This window comes from Elephas maximus, chromosome 3 (genome assembly GCF_024166365.1).
Source record: "Elephas maximus indicus isolate mEleMax1 chromosome 3, mEleMax1 primary haplotype, whole genome shotgun sequence".
Classification (NCBI taxonomy): domain Eukaryota; kingdom Metazoa; phylum Chordata; class Mammalia; order Proboscidea; family Elephantidae; genus Elephas; species Elephas maximus.
Window position 1 is genome coordinate 135,241,434 of NC_064821.1, and position 16,500 is coordinate 135,257,933.

Here is a 16,500-nt window from a genome sequence, read left to right on the forward strand (position 1 = left end):
AAATTTTTAACAGTTACATTCTTGGAAGGAAAACAAAATAAAATACTACTATCCTGAAGTAGTCACCACACTAGTTTAATCTGATATTTCTGTGGTCTTAAAAACAATTTCTGAAGTCGGAAAATGTACGATTAGTCCCAAAAGAAATAATACATCAAGAACCCAATCTCCTCCTGCATTTAATAAAAAGATATTTTTAGAGAAAGACTCGGCATAACTATTAGTAAAAGTCTTTTTATATATTTTTTAATAAGCTTGGAAACTAAGAAGCATGAGTTGGGAGAAGGTTCTGGGAAATAGCGTCTGTGTAAACAAACCGAGCAATTTAATTTCTTTCAGAATGATTGTGCTGCTAAGATATCTCTTTACTTGGAGGTCCAGACAACAGAAACTGTTTCTAATAGGTCTCTCATAATTCACAGTTGGTAATTTCAAAAACTATTTAAAATGATGAACAATCAATAAAATGCACTATTCCTGACTCGACATGTGGTTTTTATATTGTAAAAGAATTGACTCATTCTGCATATATAAATATATATATACTGCCAAACACTGTGATGCATGTTGAGGATACAACGGTAAGCAAAAAAGAAACTTGCCTTTGTGGAGCTCCAGTTTATATGGGGAGACAGACATTAATCAAGTTATTTCAGAAATACATAGTTGCAAGTTATGATAGACGCTATGAAAGAAAAGTACATGGCACTAACAGAGAAATTAGGGAGTTTTAATCAAGTCTGGATGATGTAAGAAGTTAGAAGAGATAGGTCAGGAAGGCTTCCCTGGGGTAGTGACATTTGAGCTAAGATCTGAAGAACATGTAAGAATTTTTAGGAGAATGATGGAGAGCTTTCCAGGCAGAGGTAACAAGCTTGCACAAAAGTTATGAGGCAGAGGGAATCTGGCCTAATAAAGAAGTAGAAAGGGTTAGCGTAAAATATTCTCTGCAGATTACATAATTCTGACCATCATGCCTACATGAATGGGCAGATTTTTGGCATAGGCCATACAAAGATATCACCACTAAACATGGAAAATTGAATTAAGTACTAAACAATTGCCATCTTTATATTTTCCAGTTGTTTGCTTATTCATGGTTAAGGGCTTTAACCTTAGAAAACCTAGCATAGCAGTTCACGAACTCTTCAGATTCAGGAGCCCTTGGCACTTAAAAAAAATTATTAAGTGTCTTAAAGAGCTTTTGTTTATGTGAGTTATAACTTTTGATATTTACCATATTAGAAATTAAAATTAAATTTTAATCTATTGATTTGTTAATTCCTCTACATAACAATAAACCTATCATATGTTAATATATTTTTTATGAAAAAGAATTATATTTTGCAAAACAAAAAAGTTAGTAAAAACAGTGGCACTGTTTTATGCCTTTGCGAATCTCTTTAATGTCTGGATTAATAGAATACAGCTGGATTCTCTTATTTGCTTCTGTTTTCAATCTGTTGTGATATGTTAGTAGAAATACATGAAAAAAAAATCTGGTTTCATAGAGATATGTAGTTGGAAAACCCAGTACCCAGTTGGAAAAAGAATACTTTAATAGCCTTTTCAGATAATTGTGGATATTTTTCTTTGACACTACATCAAAACTTGGCAAGTGGTGGTTTCTTAAAGGTTAGTTGCAATGTGGAATCTGAAAACCATATCAATGAACTTTTCTAATTTTTTTTTATTAATGTAAGAGTATACATTACAAAAATTTGCCAATTCAACAATTCTTACATTTTCAATGGACTTTTTTGTACTTCTAATAGTGAAATCTATTGATCTACCTTAAACTTTGAAGGAATATTTTCTGTTACTGATGTATAATTTTGTTAAGATCATGCATTAATCATTTGGAAAATACTGGTTCACGGAATTATGCAGAGTTTCTGAATACTAAAACATGTCATTATGTAATAACAAAAAATTACGTTTGTTAACATTACCACCAATCTCATTAGAAAAATCTAAGTACTGAGAGCTGTCAAACTCATATGGTAGATAGACGTTTCCTGAAATCCTTTTTTGCTTAAAAACTTGAATTTTATCACTGGCATTAAATTCTGTCAGTTGTTTTCCTTTATATGATGGACTCAGTTCATTCATTTTCAACAAAATATCTGTCAAAAATTTGTCTGAATAACATTGTTAGTCTGTCAAGTGAAAATTGTGCTCCATCTAAAAGCATCTAGATCAATTTGCAAATCAAACAATTGCACGAGTGCTTTTATTTGAGGCAACCATTGTACTTCAGTATGGGGCAGAAGTGCTTTATGCATTTTTCAATTTCATCACACAAAATATTAAAAGGACATTTACTCAGACTTAGAGATCTAGGAGATAACGCGAATAATGTAGTATTTTCTCTGCTGCATAAAAGCAATAAGAAAGCTGTAAAAGTCCTCAGAATGAACTTCTTCAGAACTCTAGAAATTAATGTTTGCAACAACCCAGGGAGCATACTTTCAGAATGTTATGTAACCATCACCATTATCTATTTCAGAATATTTTCATCATCCCAGAAAGAAATCCTGTATCCATTAAGCAGTCACTCCCCATGATAGTTTTTTCTATTGTATTCCATTTCATTTCAAAAGAATGCTGAATGAGGCTCACTAAATTGGTCTCATAATCTACTGACTCACAACTATGAGTCACAACTCACAGTCTGAACTAATCACTAGATAATTACCAAGAGGACACCCAGCTCTAATTCTGTGATCCTGTTTCATTCCTAAACATTGTTTTCCACCAAATGTAATCTTCTAGCTTGCAAGATGCTCACTGAAGTTTTCTAAGAGACCTAGCTTGCTTTCTTCTACTCGTTTATTCAACAGACACTTAATAAGGGCTTGAATGGAAAAAAAAAAAAAAAACAGCCTCTACCTTCAGAAAGTTCACAATCTAGTAGAGAAAGCCCCCAAGTAGAGAAAGACTGGCATGAAAATAAATGAGAATGAATGAAGAAAGGGAAATGATGGCTTTTATCTTGCAATTTGAAGTGGGGATGGAATTAAGAAGAGTTTCACAGAGGATATGATTGTACATTGACTTCAGAAAGGATATGTAGGTATTTTCTCAATATCATTTAGACCTTTGCTCTGGCAGTCTCGGTCTCAAGGCTACAATGCCACTTTCCTAGGATAAACTCTGCAAGTCTTGGAAAGACTATACAGAAATCTGTTTTCATGTTGGCCAAGTAGAAGGACAACAGAAAGGAGAGAAAGGGAGAAAACAAAACAAAACAAAACAGAGAAACTAGAATTCATTATGTATTTACAATGTGTCAAACACACATCTTCCCATTTAATCCTTATAATAATTTCCCAAAGTATATATTCTTATCCACATTTTTCTCAGAGTAAAACCTTTCACACGTCCTACTTTATTCTGGGTAAGTAGGGAGACATACAAAAACCCCTAACTGAAACAGATAAAATTCACCAAATTCTGGCACTTAAACGTGCAAATTTCCACTCAACACCTCTCTAATCTGCCAATGATGCATGACCTTTTATAATTTGTTCTTTCTTGCAAAGACAGCTATGATTATCAAAGTTATAAGGTGGGAAGGCAATTGTTAAGGGTACTTGTAACCCATGCATTGTGGGAGTATAGGAAGAACAGAGAATGAGGAGTATTTTGGAGATTTGGAGAAAGACATTCACATTGATGTTCACACAGAGAAGGTTTCAATCAGTCAATGAAAGTAAGCAGCAGCAATTCTTAAAAAATTATAGAGAAAAGGGTCTCTTGTTTTCAAGGGGACAAACTTTCTTAGTCACTTTGCTTTAAAATTATCCCTTGCCCCAATGAAAAGCTGAGGGAAATACAGTTTCTGGCCTTCTGAAAGTGGACTGCGGTGATCCTCCAACTAAAACTAAACTGACAGAGATCAAAGTGATACCAGACCAGGATGCAGAGATAAGTAAGAATTGGAAGGCATTGGACTGGCCACTGGGGCAACTGAACAGTGTAGCCAACAGTGGGTCTCCTTCAGGTAGGAAGTGTGGCCAAGAGCCATTGTAGTTGGCTGTAGTAATGGAGTATAGATGAGTGTGGGGGTGGAAGGAGATCTTTTGTAGGGAGCAGGAAGACGCAGATACTGCAGAGTTTTGAAAGATGATACAAGGCATTAGGGAGACCTAGCTTGGAACATCGTAGGTCAAGAAATAATAACTGAAGCAACAGAAACAGTGCCTCAAAAGTAAGAGTAGCAAGTTCTAGGCTGTGAGAGTTAAATAACAAGCAAATATGTGAGAAGTGTGAGGTCTTCTACAGTCACCAGCAACTGAAGAGGATTCATGTAAAGCTTAAGAAATGGATAACTCTGGTTGGCAAAACAAAAAAACAAAAACAAACTAAACCCCCCTAAAACATTTTAAATAAAGAGGGCTAGTATGTGGAAGAAGGAAGAAATGGAGGGAGTTAGCATTTTTTGAGCAGTTATGTGTCAGGCAGTTTGTGGAGTACTTTACTTCTTATTTAATCCTCAAAACCAACCAAGGAAGTAGGAGATATGTTTCCCATTTTATAGATAAGTCTGAAGCTTGAGTTTCAAGGTAGTGCAGTTGGGTCAGGTCTGTTATCAGTTTAGCAACAAAGCACAGAGGGAGACAAGAGTCACACATTTGAACATAAGAGAGTTAACACAAGCAGCTTTCAAAAGTTAATATAATATAATAAATTAAAACGAAAACAAAACCAAGAAAACCTACTCTTGGACCCGGTGCTCCAGGTGGACCCTATAACAAAAAATTTTAAACTTATGTTTAGTAGACATCCAAAACCAGGCAAACATATAAACTTCAATGGTAAATAGATACAAATTTAAATACTCACTGGAGGCCCAGGTTGACCTCTTGGTCCTTGGGGGCCCTGGAAGAAACAGAGACAAGGCACAATATGCATATTATGTTTTTGCTTGGTATGTACAAGGAAACTAAGATTCAACTTCCATTACTGGTCTTTCTGTGTAAAGCAAGTCATTAGATTTCAAAGTTGTTTTTGCATTTTGAAATCATATGTTCTTGCACTTAGCTATCACCCACATTCATGAACAAGCAGATATTTACTTTCCTCTTTTACTGATATTACTAGGAATGGAAATTATTCATTTTAATAAACTATTGTAAATGTGACATTTAAAAATGTTAATGCTAAGTATGTTTTTCCTACCTACCATCCACCTAATCATCAAAATTAGAAACTTCAAAGTATTTTTTGAGACCACTTCCCTTTCCTTTAACATTCCCCTATAAATTGGCTACCAAATCCTCTTGATTTTACCTCCAAATCTCTCCAAGATACTTTTCTTCCTTTCCACCTCCACGGCAACAGCAACTATCTTGGTTTAGTGCTAAACATTTTTTTGTCTGGACTTCTAATTTGACTTTGTTTATATTCTCTACTGTGCTAACTACCTTCTACTTATAAAATACAAATCTAAGCTGTCATTATTTACTTAAAATCATTCAATGGCTCTTTATTGCTTAGAGGATAAAATATAAACCTCTTTATAGTGACAACTACTATTTATTGAGGACTCACTATGTGCCAAGCTGTGTGCCATATTTCCATTTTACACTTAAGAAAATGTAATATTGAAGTAACCAGTGAATAAGGAACAGAGCTAGGATTCAAATCCAAGGGAATCAATTGGACTTTTTTTTTGGCACCATTTCCTCCTCTCTAAGTTTTGGTGTTCACTTCCATTTACTCCCTAATACACTGTCATGGATTGAATTGTGTCTCCCCAAAAATACGTGTCAACGTGGTTAGGCCATGATTCCCAGTATTGTATGGTTGTTCTCCATTTTGTGATTGTAATTCTATGTTGAGAGGATTAAGGTGGGATTGTAACAACACCCTTACTCAGGTCACCTCCCTGATTCAAGGTAAAGGGAGTTTCCCTGGGGTGTGGCCTGTACCTCCGTTTTATCTCTCAAGAGATAAAAGAAAAAGGAAACAAGCAGAGTGCTGGGGACCTCATACCACCAAGAAAGCAGCACTAGGAGCAGAGCGTGTCCCCTGGACCCAGGGTCCCCATGCCTGAGGAGCTTCTCCACCAGGGGAAGATTGAGGACAAGGACCTTAGTCCAGGGCCGATAGAGAGAGAAAGCCTTACCCTGGAGCTGACGCCCGAATTTGGGCTTATAACTCACTAGACTGTGAGAAAATAAATTTCTCTTTGTTAAAGCCATCCACTTGTGGTATTTCCGTTATGGCAGCACTAGATGACTAAGACACATACCCAACACTCCTTATATAACCAATTAGTTGTAGATCTCTGAATCTTACAAGTTCTTTCACACATGTATATATCATGCATGTGCTAGTTCCTTGCTCAGGAACGCTCTTCCCTAAGTTTTCTTTCTGTTAAACTCCCATTCCTATTCTAATACTTCTTTAAAAGTTTTTACCCTCCTTGCTTTTGCCACCCAGTCCACCTCCCCTTTGCTCAACTAATCATCTTTTTCTGCATTCCACAGTATGTAACACACTGGAAAATCTCTAACGACCCTTAAGGTATCTTAAAAAAACCCCAGCGCCAGATAAGGTATCTTAGTCACCTTTTTATTGTCTGGAATAACACTGCCTGATACACAGTAGGTGTTCAATAACTTTTATTGAAATATTAAATAAATGAATATCAAATTAATTGGTATTAATTTAGAAATTACAGTAGTTAAAATGTGTATAATAAAATATCAAAAGTTACACTGGCATTTTTCAAAATGAAACAGTAGTAATCACTGTCAATACTGGGAGGTCTTATATATCTACTCAAAAATTTTACTTACTTGCTGGTCAATTAACTATTAAGACCACATTGAGTGAAACTTAGAATATGGTTAAGAGATGACAAAGCAAAATTTATCTTTAGCTGAGCTTGTATAACATTGATGCTATGCCTGACTTAGTATTAAGTATCTTTTATTGCCAAAAGCTGTTGATCCTAAATATACTGTGACAGCTAGAACAAACAACACAAATTACTTAAAAAAGGTAGAGTATTCCAACACCATCTCTACTGGACATTTCTTAGTTTACATGGTTTGCGATTACAGTTTTGACCAGAGAATATACAAAACTTGCGCTGCGAAGCTGCATGATTAGTTATAGAAATTTCATGTCGGAGATATCCTTAAATACACAGAGGCTGAGTGAATTTGGCTGTGTAAGTTTCTCCATTCTGGATCAACATTGTAAAAATAGTAAGCAATTATGACATTTCATTCTACTTTGCGTATTTCTGCCATTTGCAAAATCTCACTGATGCTGAAGTACAAAATATATATCCTGTCTTTGACTTTAAAAGAGGAATTTATCATAGAAGAAGGAAGAAATTATTCCTACTGCTGATTTTATTGGATTCATTTCAAATTGTTACCTAGAACAAGTTAGATCACCACAAATATGGTCAAATGAAATACTTCAAACCCAACAAGACAGGGCAGAGCAACCCAATGTAACAACTGCATAGAATAATACAAACAGTCAAGGAAAACAAGATATGATTCCAACAATGTAATACTTTATTAGTTCTTTTTATTCCTCTAGGTACATACCATCAGGAAGAAGTGATCACTCCATCTACATACTATATAAAGCAGTTTATAATAAAACTATGATTGTCCATGTTAATTTCTCAATGGAGATCTAAATTAATGTGAAAGCTTATCATAGTTATTTGGCTAAGTGAAAGCTCTGACTTTGAAAATGGATTCTTTCTGCACTTAATCTCAGAATTTACATATGATTCTCCAAAAGCAGTATATTTTACCATTAGGCTTTAAAAATATTCATAAGTACCTAAGAACCTGAGTATATTAGACTTTGCCTTTATGTAAATACAACTGATACAGCTTCATAATCTTTACTTTAGGCTGGCTTAACATGGCTCTTATTTTTCCCTTTTCCCATTTATAAACTAAAAAGCTTGCATTGTAGGATGTTTAGCAGCCTCCCTGGCCTCTCACTATATGTCACTAGCAACTCCTCTCCGCCTTTTCCCTAGTTGTGACAACAAAAATGTCTTCAAACCAAAAAACAATCCTGTTGTCGTCGAGCTGACTCAGCGATCCTATAGAACGGAGTAGAACTGCCCCAGAATTTCAAATTAGAAGTTTGTATGAATGTAAGGGGAATAAGTACTAAAATTAAAACAGCTCGATAATTTTTCATATAAATAAATTATACTATGAATTTTAAAACATAAATGTATACATATACGCTTTAAATTTTTAATTTGTTAATAATTAGGACATATTTTTCCATAATTTGGTTTTTCCTTATAATGTTTAAACCATCTTCTTTACTTTCAAATTGGAAGCAAATAAGATAATTCTGATATTCAAGAATTGGGAAGACACATTAACTTAGATGTAATATTTGAGAATATCTCAAAGCAATTCTTCAACATTTTATTGCTTTTCATTAAATAATGCGCCATTAAGCTGGTATAGGGAACCCAAGGTTGAAAAGGGAGAGTGTGACATGTCATGGGGTTGTTAACCAGTGTCATAGAACAATGTGTATACTGACTGTTTAATAAGAAACTGTTTTGTTCTGTAAACCTTCAGCTAAAGTACAAAAAAAAAAAAAAAAGCCATTAAAATGATGCAGCTAATCTAAAAACTTATCTGGGATTGTTTTTTTTTACTTCCATGGCTTTAAGTTGCATGCTTCAAGTTGTGGCATTTTCCCAAAATCTTTTTTATACAGTCAACATTAGGATATCATTTCTGTCATGAGTTAAATTTTCACTTTTTTTTTCTAATTGTATCCCATTATTTCTGGCAAGCTTCTTTGCATTTGTTGTTGTTAAATTATTTAATCATGTTCTTAAAATGTTTGGGGTCTCATGGCAATCAGGAGATTTTTGTAACCATCCAAGATTAATTTGGCAATAACTCTATAGTTTTGAAGTAGGGGAGGTGAGAGAATTCTACTTGCTGCCTGCTATGAGATTTTTTTTTAGGATATTACAGAACTCCTCTGGCTCTGTTGAGAGCAAATATGTGAATTGATCCCAGGGACTTATTTTTAAAACATCCCACAGGTAGGTAGACATGTAACAAGTATAGAACAGAAAGGTAAGAAACTGTTTCACACATGACAATGACAGAAACAGGTCTCTCAGTGGTGAAAAGGACCCACTTGGGATCAATACTAGAGTCTACAATGTCAAATTGCAGAAGGTATGAAGTTTCCTAAAAAGAAACCCAAATTTATGCTAAAGGAGTACTTTTCATGTGTTGTGTAATGAGCTGTAACCATCTCTGTATTTTTTTTAAGTCACTGAATCATGCTTTGGTCTTGGAATAAAATTTGTTAAGTATAGCATAGCTTTATAAATTCCAATATCAGCTTCAAGAAAATCTAAAAAGAATGTTTATAAAACACGATTTGATGGATTATTGTAAATTCTGATGTTTGTACAGAGTGAAGTATCTTATTTTTCTTTACAAATTTATAAATTGTCTTTACCCAGTCAATTATTTAGATTCTTGAAGATAACAAATTTGAAAAAAAAAAAATATGAACGTATAAGAAATGTTATGAAGCTTTTCCATAAAACCAAAAGAGAAAAGGTTTAATGTTAATTGTAGAATAATCTCTAGGAATTTAGAGATTAATAAAGTTCCTTAAACATTAATGGAATCAAAGGAAAAGAAATGATAAAACGATACTTAGTATTTACTCAACAATAAACACAGGATAAACTAATAATTTTAATGTGCCAGTTAATCCTTTTAACCACCTAAATTTAATTGCGTGCTCTAAATGCCAGTGTGCCTACCTCCTGCCACCCCATATACCTTGGGAGTGTGCACCACATTTGTGAAGAGCCCTGGTGGTGAGGTGGTTAAAAGCTCAGGCTGCTAGCCAAAATGTCAACAGTTCTAATCCACCAGATACTCATTGGAAACCCCATGGGGCAGTTCTACTCTGTCCTATAGCGTTGGTATGAGTTGGAATTGATTTGATGGCAATAGGTTTGGTTTTTGTGTGTGTGTGTGTGTGTGTGTGTGAAGAGAGCTAGGGCAACTGACAGAACAAAATATGAACAGATTAATGACACTTTATCAGCCTAGAACTAGAAATACCTGGTAATGTCTTAATTTTAGGCAATAATATTCATTTATTTATCAATTCATGCATCATATATTGCCTATAATATGCCAGGCTCTGTTTTAGACACTGATGGCCAGTGTACCAGACAAAGTTCCCTGTTCTCCTGAAGTTTACCTTATAGTGGAATTAGAAAACAAATAATTTCAAATTATAATAAGTGCTATGAAAAATCAAAACAGGATATTGTGGAACAGAGTGACTGGGAATAATATGAGACAGGGTGGTCAGAGAAGGCCTTTCTAGCCAGATGATATTTGAGCAGAGACCTAAATCATGAGATAAAGCCAGTCCAAAGTGAAAGAGTTGTCTAAGTAAAAGAAAGTCATGTTGCAAAGACTATAAATAAGGTAAGCACAGCGGGCAGGGGAAAGTGGTATATCATGAGACTGGAAAAGCAAACAGGTCAGGTCATGTAGGGCCTTCTAGACCAATGGAAGGAGATTAAATTTTATTCTAAGTCATAGGGAGATTTTAAACAGGGGAATGATATAATCTGATTTTTGCTTTAATAATATCACTCTAGTGCTCTAGTTTTATGGAGTCCTGTGGTTAAGAGCTCAGCTGCTAACCAAAAGGTCAGCAATTCAAATCTACCAGCCACTCCTTGGAAACCCTGCAGAGCAGTTCTATTCTGTCCTATAGGGTTGCTATGAGTTGAGATTGACTTGATAGCAACAAGTTTGGTTTGGTTTTTTGGTTCAGTGCTGGCAGGACATAGTGGGTATATACCCAGAACACCCTGGCTTCCCAAAATAATTTCAAACAGTGATCTGGCAAGAATATGATCGACATATTCTTAAACATGCTTAAAGTTTATCAGGTTTCACTGTGATATACCCCATAGGTTAGTTCTACTTCCTGACAACTACTACCATTTTATTTTTATCCTACAAATGTCAGAGATATTAGAGTGAACAAATCAGACAAGGTTCCTACTTTTATAGAATTTATGGTCTAATGACAAGTGATAATATAACCACAAATTTAGTTAAACTTACAGTTTCACCTCTAAAGCCTTTTTCACCTCTGGGTCCCTAAAAGAAAAAAATAAAAAGACATTAGTTCAGTGTAGTTGAGGTTGTAGATAGAAACATGACAATTTGTTTTTTGAAAAATTTTCTAGCTATCAAGACTCTTTTTATTGCTGTTGTTAGGTGCCGTTGAGTCGGTTCTGACTCATAGCAACCCCATGTACAACAGAATTAATACAAAATCTATTCTTTTTTTTCCCTAAGTAAAATCAAAGGGGAGAAGGTAAACAAAAAACCAAACCCGCTGCCACTGAGTTAATTCTACTGCCACTGAGTTAACTCTAACTCATAGCGACCCTACAGGACAGAGTAGAACTGCCTCATAGGGAGCAGACTGCCACACCTTTCTCACACGGAACGACTGGTAGTTTGAACTGCTGAAATTTTGGCTAGCAGTCCAGTGCTTTAAACACTGTGCCACCAGAAGTCCTTTTTCCTAAGTAAAGCAAAACAAGGCAAAGCAAAGCAAAGCAAAACAGAAACATTTTAAGAATTCATTATGCTGTCTGTTTTGCTATCTCTAGCTCTATATTAAAACCAGACTGGGATAAAAAGCAGTTCTACTCTATCCTATAGGGTCACTATGAATCAGAATTGACTCGACAGCAATGGGTTATGGGTTGGGGATAAGAAGCTATTTATTCATTCAATTACCTCAAAACAGTTGATTTGACAATTACATGCAAAACAGTTTAGAAAGGAAATTATCAGGGTAAATTCTTGTAATATTTGCTTCCTTCAGTCTTTGAAAACCCTGTTTCTAAGGTGGCTTCTTCCCCTTCAGCTTCTTTTCCTACTCCTTTTCAGCTGCAGCTCACAAATTTTGATATTTTGTATACATTTTCATTTAGTTGAAAATAGTTTCCAATATCCCTTGAGACTTCCTCTTTGATTCATTGGTTATTTAGAAGAGTGTGGTTTAATTTTCATGTGTTTGGTGATTTTCCTACTGTTGTTTTGCTATTGATTTCTAGTTTAATTTTACTTTAGCTAGAGAACACAATTTAGATGACATTGATTCTTTTAAGTTTGTTAAAATTTATTTTATGACCCCAAACATGGTCTATCATAGGGTTTGTATGGGAACAGATCACCAGATCTTTTCTCCCGGGGAGTGGCCGGTGAGTTCTAATTGCTGATCATTCGGTCAGCAGCTGAGTGGTTATCCATTGTGCCACCAGGGTTCCTGGTTAATGGGTGTGTGTATTTATATTTTCAACAAATATCTTTCCAAAAAAGACTATAATCTACATTTCCACCAGTGATAAATGAGAGTACTGTTTTCCCTACATCACCTTCTAAGAGGTTAGATGGAGATCTAATTAACCCCACTATTACTTTATTATTTCTCTGACTAAAGGTGAGTATCTGTTCAAATAATTACTGGCCTTTTGTATTTATTTTTCTGTAAATTACCTATTCAGACCCTTTGCTCATTTTTCTACTGAGTTTTATTTTTTCACATGAATTTCTAACAGTTCTTTGTATATTAGTCTGTTGTATGCTTTGCAAATAGTTTTTCCCAAACTATGTTGATTTTTTGACTTTATGGAATATTTTCTTAAATGAAATTAAAAAATTTTCAAGTACACGAATATGTTTTCTTTTATAATTTATAGATTTTCTACCCTGTATAAAAGATCTCTTCAATTCCTAAGCTATATATTAGTTTTCTAGATAATTTTTCTAAGATTTTTATTCTTCCATTTTTTATGTTAAAGTCTTTAGAAGTTTATCTGGGATTTATTTATTTTTGGTTGAAGTTAGGTACCAATTTCTTACAGCAGTAGTATGACTGAAATTAATTCCATTTCCCTTTTCTGACACTGGTTTAGCAACAGGCATGCAGCTAAATGCTAGTCAATTAGACATAAGAATCCAATGTGCGACTGCTGGAAAAGAGTTTTGTTTTTCCCAAGATAAAGCTATAGATAGCTTTCTCCCCTTGGATGATAATTATGTCCGAATGTGATCCTGAAAAACTGTAGTCATCCTGTAGCCTGATTATGCAGCCAATGTTCAGTTTTACAGCAAGATGACTCCAATTCTGGATGGCAGAGTAGAGTTACGGAAAGAACCTGGTCTAGGATAACATGATTGAGTCACTAAATTAACCAAATCTGAAGCCCTTCCTATGTCTACACTTCCTCTGATACATTTCATTATTGTCAAAGCTAGTTTGCTTCACGGTTTCTATTACTTGCATCTCAAGTCATCCTAACTGACATACCATTTTTTTATTATTAAATTCCTACATATTCTGAGATCTATTTCTGGACTCTAGTCTGTTCCACTGATTTATTTCTTTGCACTACCATAGAGTTTATTTATGATGACTTTGTAGTATGTTTTCTTATTTGAAAAAGGAATTCCCCTCCCCCCAACCCTTAGCTCCCTGCCACTGTTTTCTCTAAAATGTTTTTGGCCATTTGCAAATGCTTACTCTCTCATAATGAATTTGTCCTGGAAGTTTCTTCTTAGAACGGCAAAAGAGAAAATGGAAAAACTGATGTGCATACTGAATATTATAAGAGTCTTTAAAAACTATAAACAAAACAGCAAGATATTTTAATCGAGCCATTTATTTATCATAGTTTCCTTGACTAATTAATATTTCACATTTTTCACAGAGGAGACCATTCAGTAATCAGAACAGTATGTGTTCCTTAGCTTGCTGAAAAACTACTCACAGAAATATGAGAATTCTCCCACTTACAATCTTTCACTTAGACTCTATAAATCTGAGTGGTAAATGCTGAAAGTCTAGAAAAATGTCGAGTTATACATTTCTTTTGCTTATAAATCCAGTAACTTTGGTGTTGTATTTAATACTTCATGCATTCTATTTTTACATTTTTAAATATTATGTGTCTGCATGTAATACTTTCAAAGAGAATTCAAAATATTGATTCCTTGTAAAGAATGATTCTTCCTCACCAAGTCTCAGTTTGACGCTTTCTATTGAGTTTCTCGTTTTGTGTGTTTACAGTATTATAAGTATTGCAAACTCTCCCATAAAGCTACCGCCTCTCAAACCACTGTCTTGTTTATCTGCTTTATTTCATAGTGAAATTTCTACAAGCAGTGGTACATACTGTCTCTATTTCCTCCCTAGACATAGCTTGGAACTGAGTGGAAAGAGCACTGGTTTTGAAATAAGAAACATCAGTTATGTAATTCACTAGCTGTATCACCTTGAGTGACTAGGTGAAACTTTATGAATCTCATCTGTTAAATGGAAATAATATCTAGTTCAAAAGTTTGATGTGAAAATTTGAGAAGTTATTATTAAATATTTTTATATCTTCTTTATTCTTCACTGCAATCACTATTCCATCTTCCACTCTAACTTATTCTTTGAAAGATCACTATTGACTACTATTTTCTTGGAACCTCGTCTATCTAATGTCGTTCTTGGTGGTTTTCCTATTCCTATGAATTATTTCTTTCTTTTCTTTACAGTGGGTATTTCTGAAGACTCAAATCTTGCCTGTCTTCTTATCTTTTGGTGTGTTTTCTCCTTCAGAAAACTGATCCATTTATATTGCCTTAATGATCACCTATATGCTTCCCCCAGTTCTATCTTCCCTTCTCAGCTCTAGTTTTAAGCACTTACTTCACCTTTTCACATATCTTCTTCATTAAACACCCTCTAAGTTTGAAGGAATCATCTTTCAGGAGAAAAAATACATCTATTTTTGCCCTTTGCTTCTCGAATACCTGGGGTGATATTTGGAGTATTATTTTAGAAGTACAATTAAAGAAAACAAAAAGAATATGAAAAAGAAAAAAAGAGACCTGTATTGTGACTAACTTACAGTTCTACCTGTGGGACCTATTATACCTTCTCTGCCAATGGGACCAGTGTTTCCCTGTTGGGGTAAAAGAAAAACAGTCAGTGTTATTTCCAGGATAATTTAGAAAAATCCCAGAGAATTTCTTGTGCTATGAGTCGGAAACGACTCGATGGCACTGTTTTTTTTTTTTTTTTTTTATGGTAAAATAGCCCACATCTATACGATTATAGTTTTTATTATAACATAGCATTAGTAGAAATAGTAGTAATTTTGGTTCACACTCAGTGACATAATCCTGCATATTACCATATCTTTCTGTATCAGGAGAGTCACTTCTGTTCAGTTCCTAACAAACTGATAAATCAGCATTTCATAACTTCGATGACGCCATTTTATATATGGGTCATTACATAACAAATGGAACTACTTTATGTAAAAAAGGACTATGTAGAATGGTGAACAAATTGGTGAATATATTTCTCTGGAGATGCTGAGTGAGCAGGTGTTTGAGTGACATGCAGCATGGAATAGAGAGAAGGCACTGACAGCACTAAACTTTAGTTTCTTCACCTGTAAAACAGAAATAAGAATGCCTACTTAACAGGCCCATGAAATGTGAAAAGTGATTTTTTAAGCTGTAAACTGTTATTTGGTTAGGAAAATAACTGAATAAGCTGGGCTTCTGGTCAGCTCCTCCTAAACTAGGTATGGACTCTATCACTTCTCAATGACTATATATATCTCTGAACCTTCACCCCCACTCCCAAGGCTGCAAATTTCAGTTGTTGCAGCTCGCACTTAAGCTGGGATACATAAATGTATATATCTAACCAAAAAAAAAAAAAAACCAAACCCAGTGCCATCAAGTCGATTCCGATTCATAGTGACCTTATAGGACAGAGTAGAACTGCCCCATAGAGTTTCCAAGAAGTGCCTGGTGGATTCAAACTGCTGTCCCTTTGGTTAGCAGCCATAGCACTTAACCACCATGCCACCAGGGTTTCATATATCTAACAGGTTTCTTTTTTTCTAATTCCTGCAGAGGTATAAGAAATACCACCAATTAACATAATTATAATGTATATGGTCTATTGATAGCTGTAATAAAGTAACTGAGATAGCTTTAATATTAAATTGACCTAGAATGAGTAAGATTACCTGATACTTTAAGAGTAAATCTAATAGAAACACTTTTTAAACATAAAGATAATTTATAAATATGGTGCCCAAGTCTCAAAGATCTGTAATCGAATAAAGAGATTTGATTCCTTAACCTCATCAAATGTATCCTCTAGAATGGCTTATCATTAAAAAATAATGATGAGAAAGCACCGAACTAATCAACTGAACTGTGATCTGACTCTGAAATAATGATTTGTTAAAAGAATGGAGAGGTATACATGGAATCTAGATAAAGTAGACTCAAAGAGCAAACCATCATCTATGTTTATCTAGATGTGCCCAAAAGACATGGCGCTATGATTTTAATGATGGGTACTAGGTATCTACATAAATATGTCTTTGAA

At 34.5% G+C, this 16,500-nt stretch overlaps 1 protein-coding gene across 1 annotated transcript in view; it reads right to left on the minus strand.

Annotated features, from left to right (window-relative positions):
- Positions 1-16,500, minus strand: part of COL24A1 (collagen type XXIV alpha 1 chain) — a 362,779-nt gene that overhangs the window by 18,509 nt on the left and 327,770 nt on the right. Inside the window, exons 51-54 of the mRNA XM_049875555.1 lie at positions 14,996-15,049; positions 11,145-11,180; positions 4,849-4,884; positions 4,725-4,751 (exon numbers count right to left, since the gene is read on the minus strand). Of these exons, the coding sequence (XP_049731512.1) occupies positions 4,725-4,751; positions 4,849-4,884; positions 11,145-11,180; positions 14,996-15,049 (153 nt within the window). The remainder of the gene's footprint in view (positions 1-4,724; positions 4,752-4,848; positions 4,885-11,144; positions 11,181-14,995; positions 15,050-16,500) is intronic.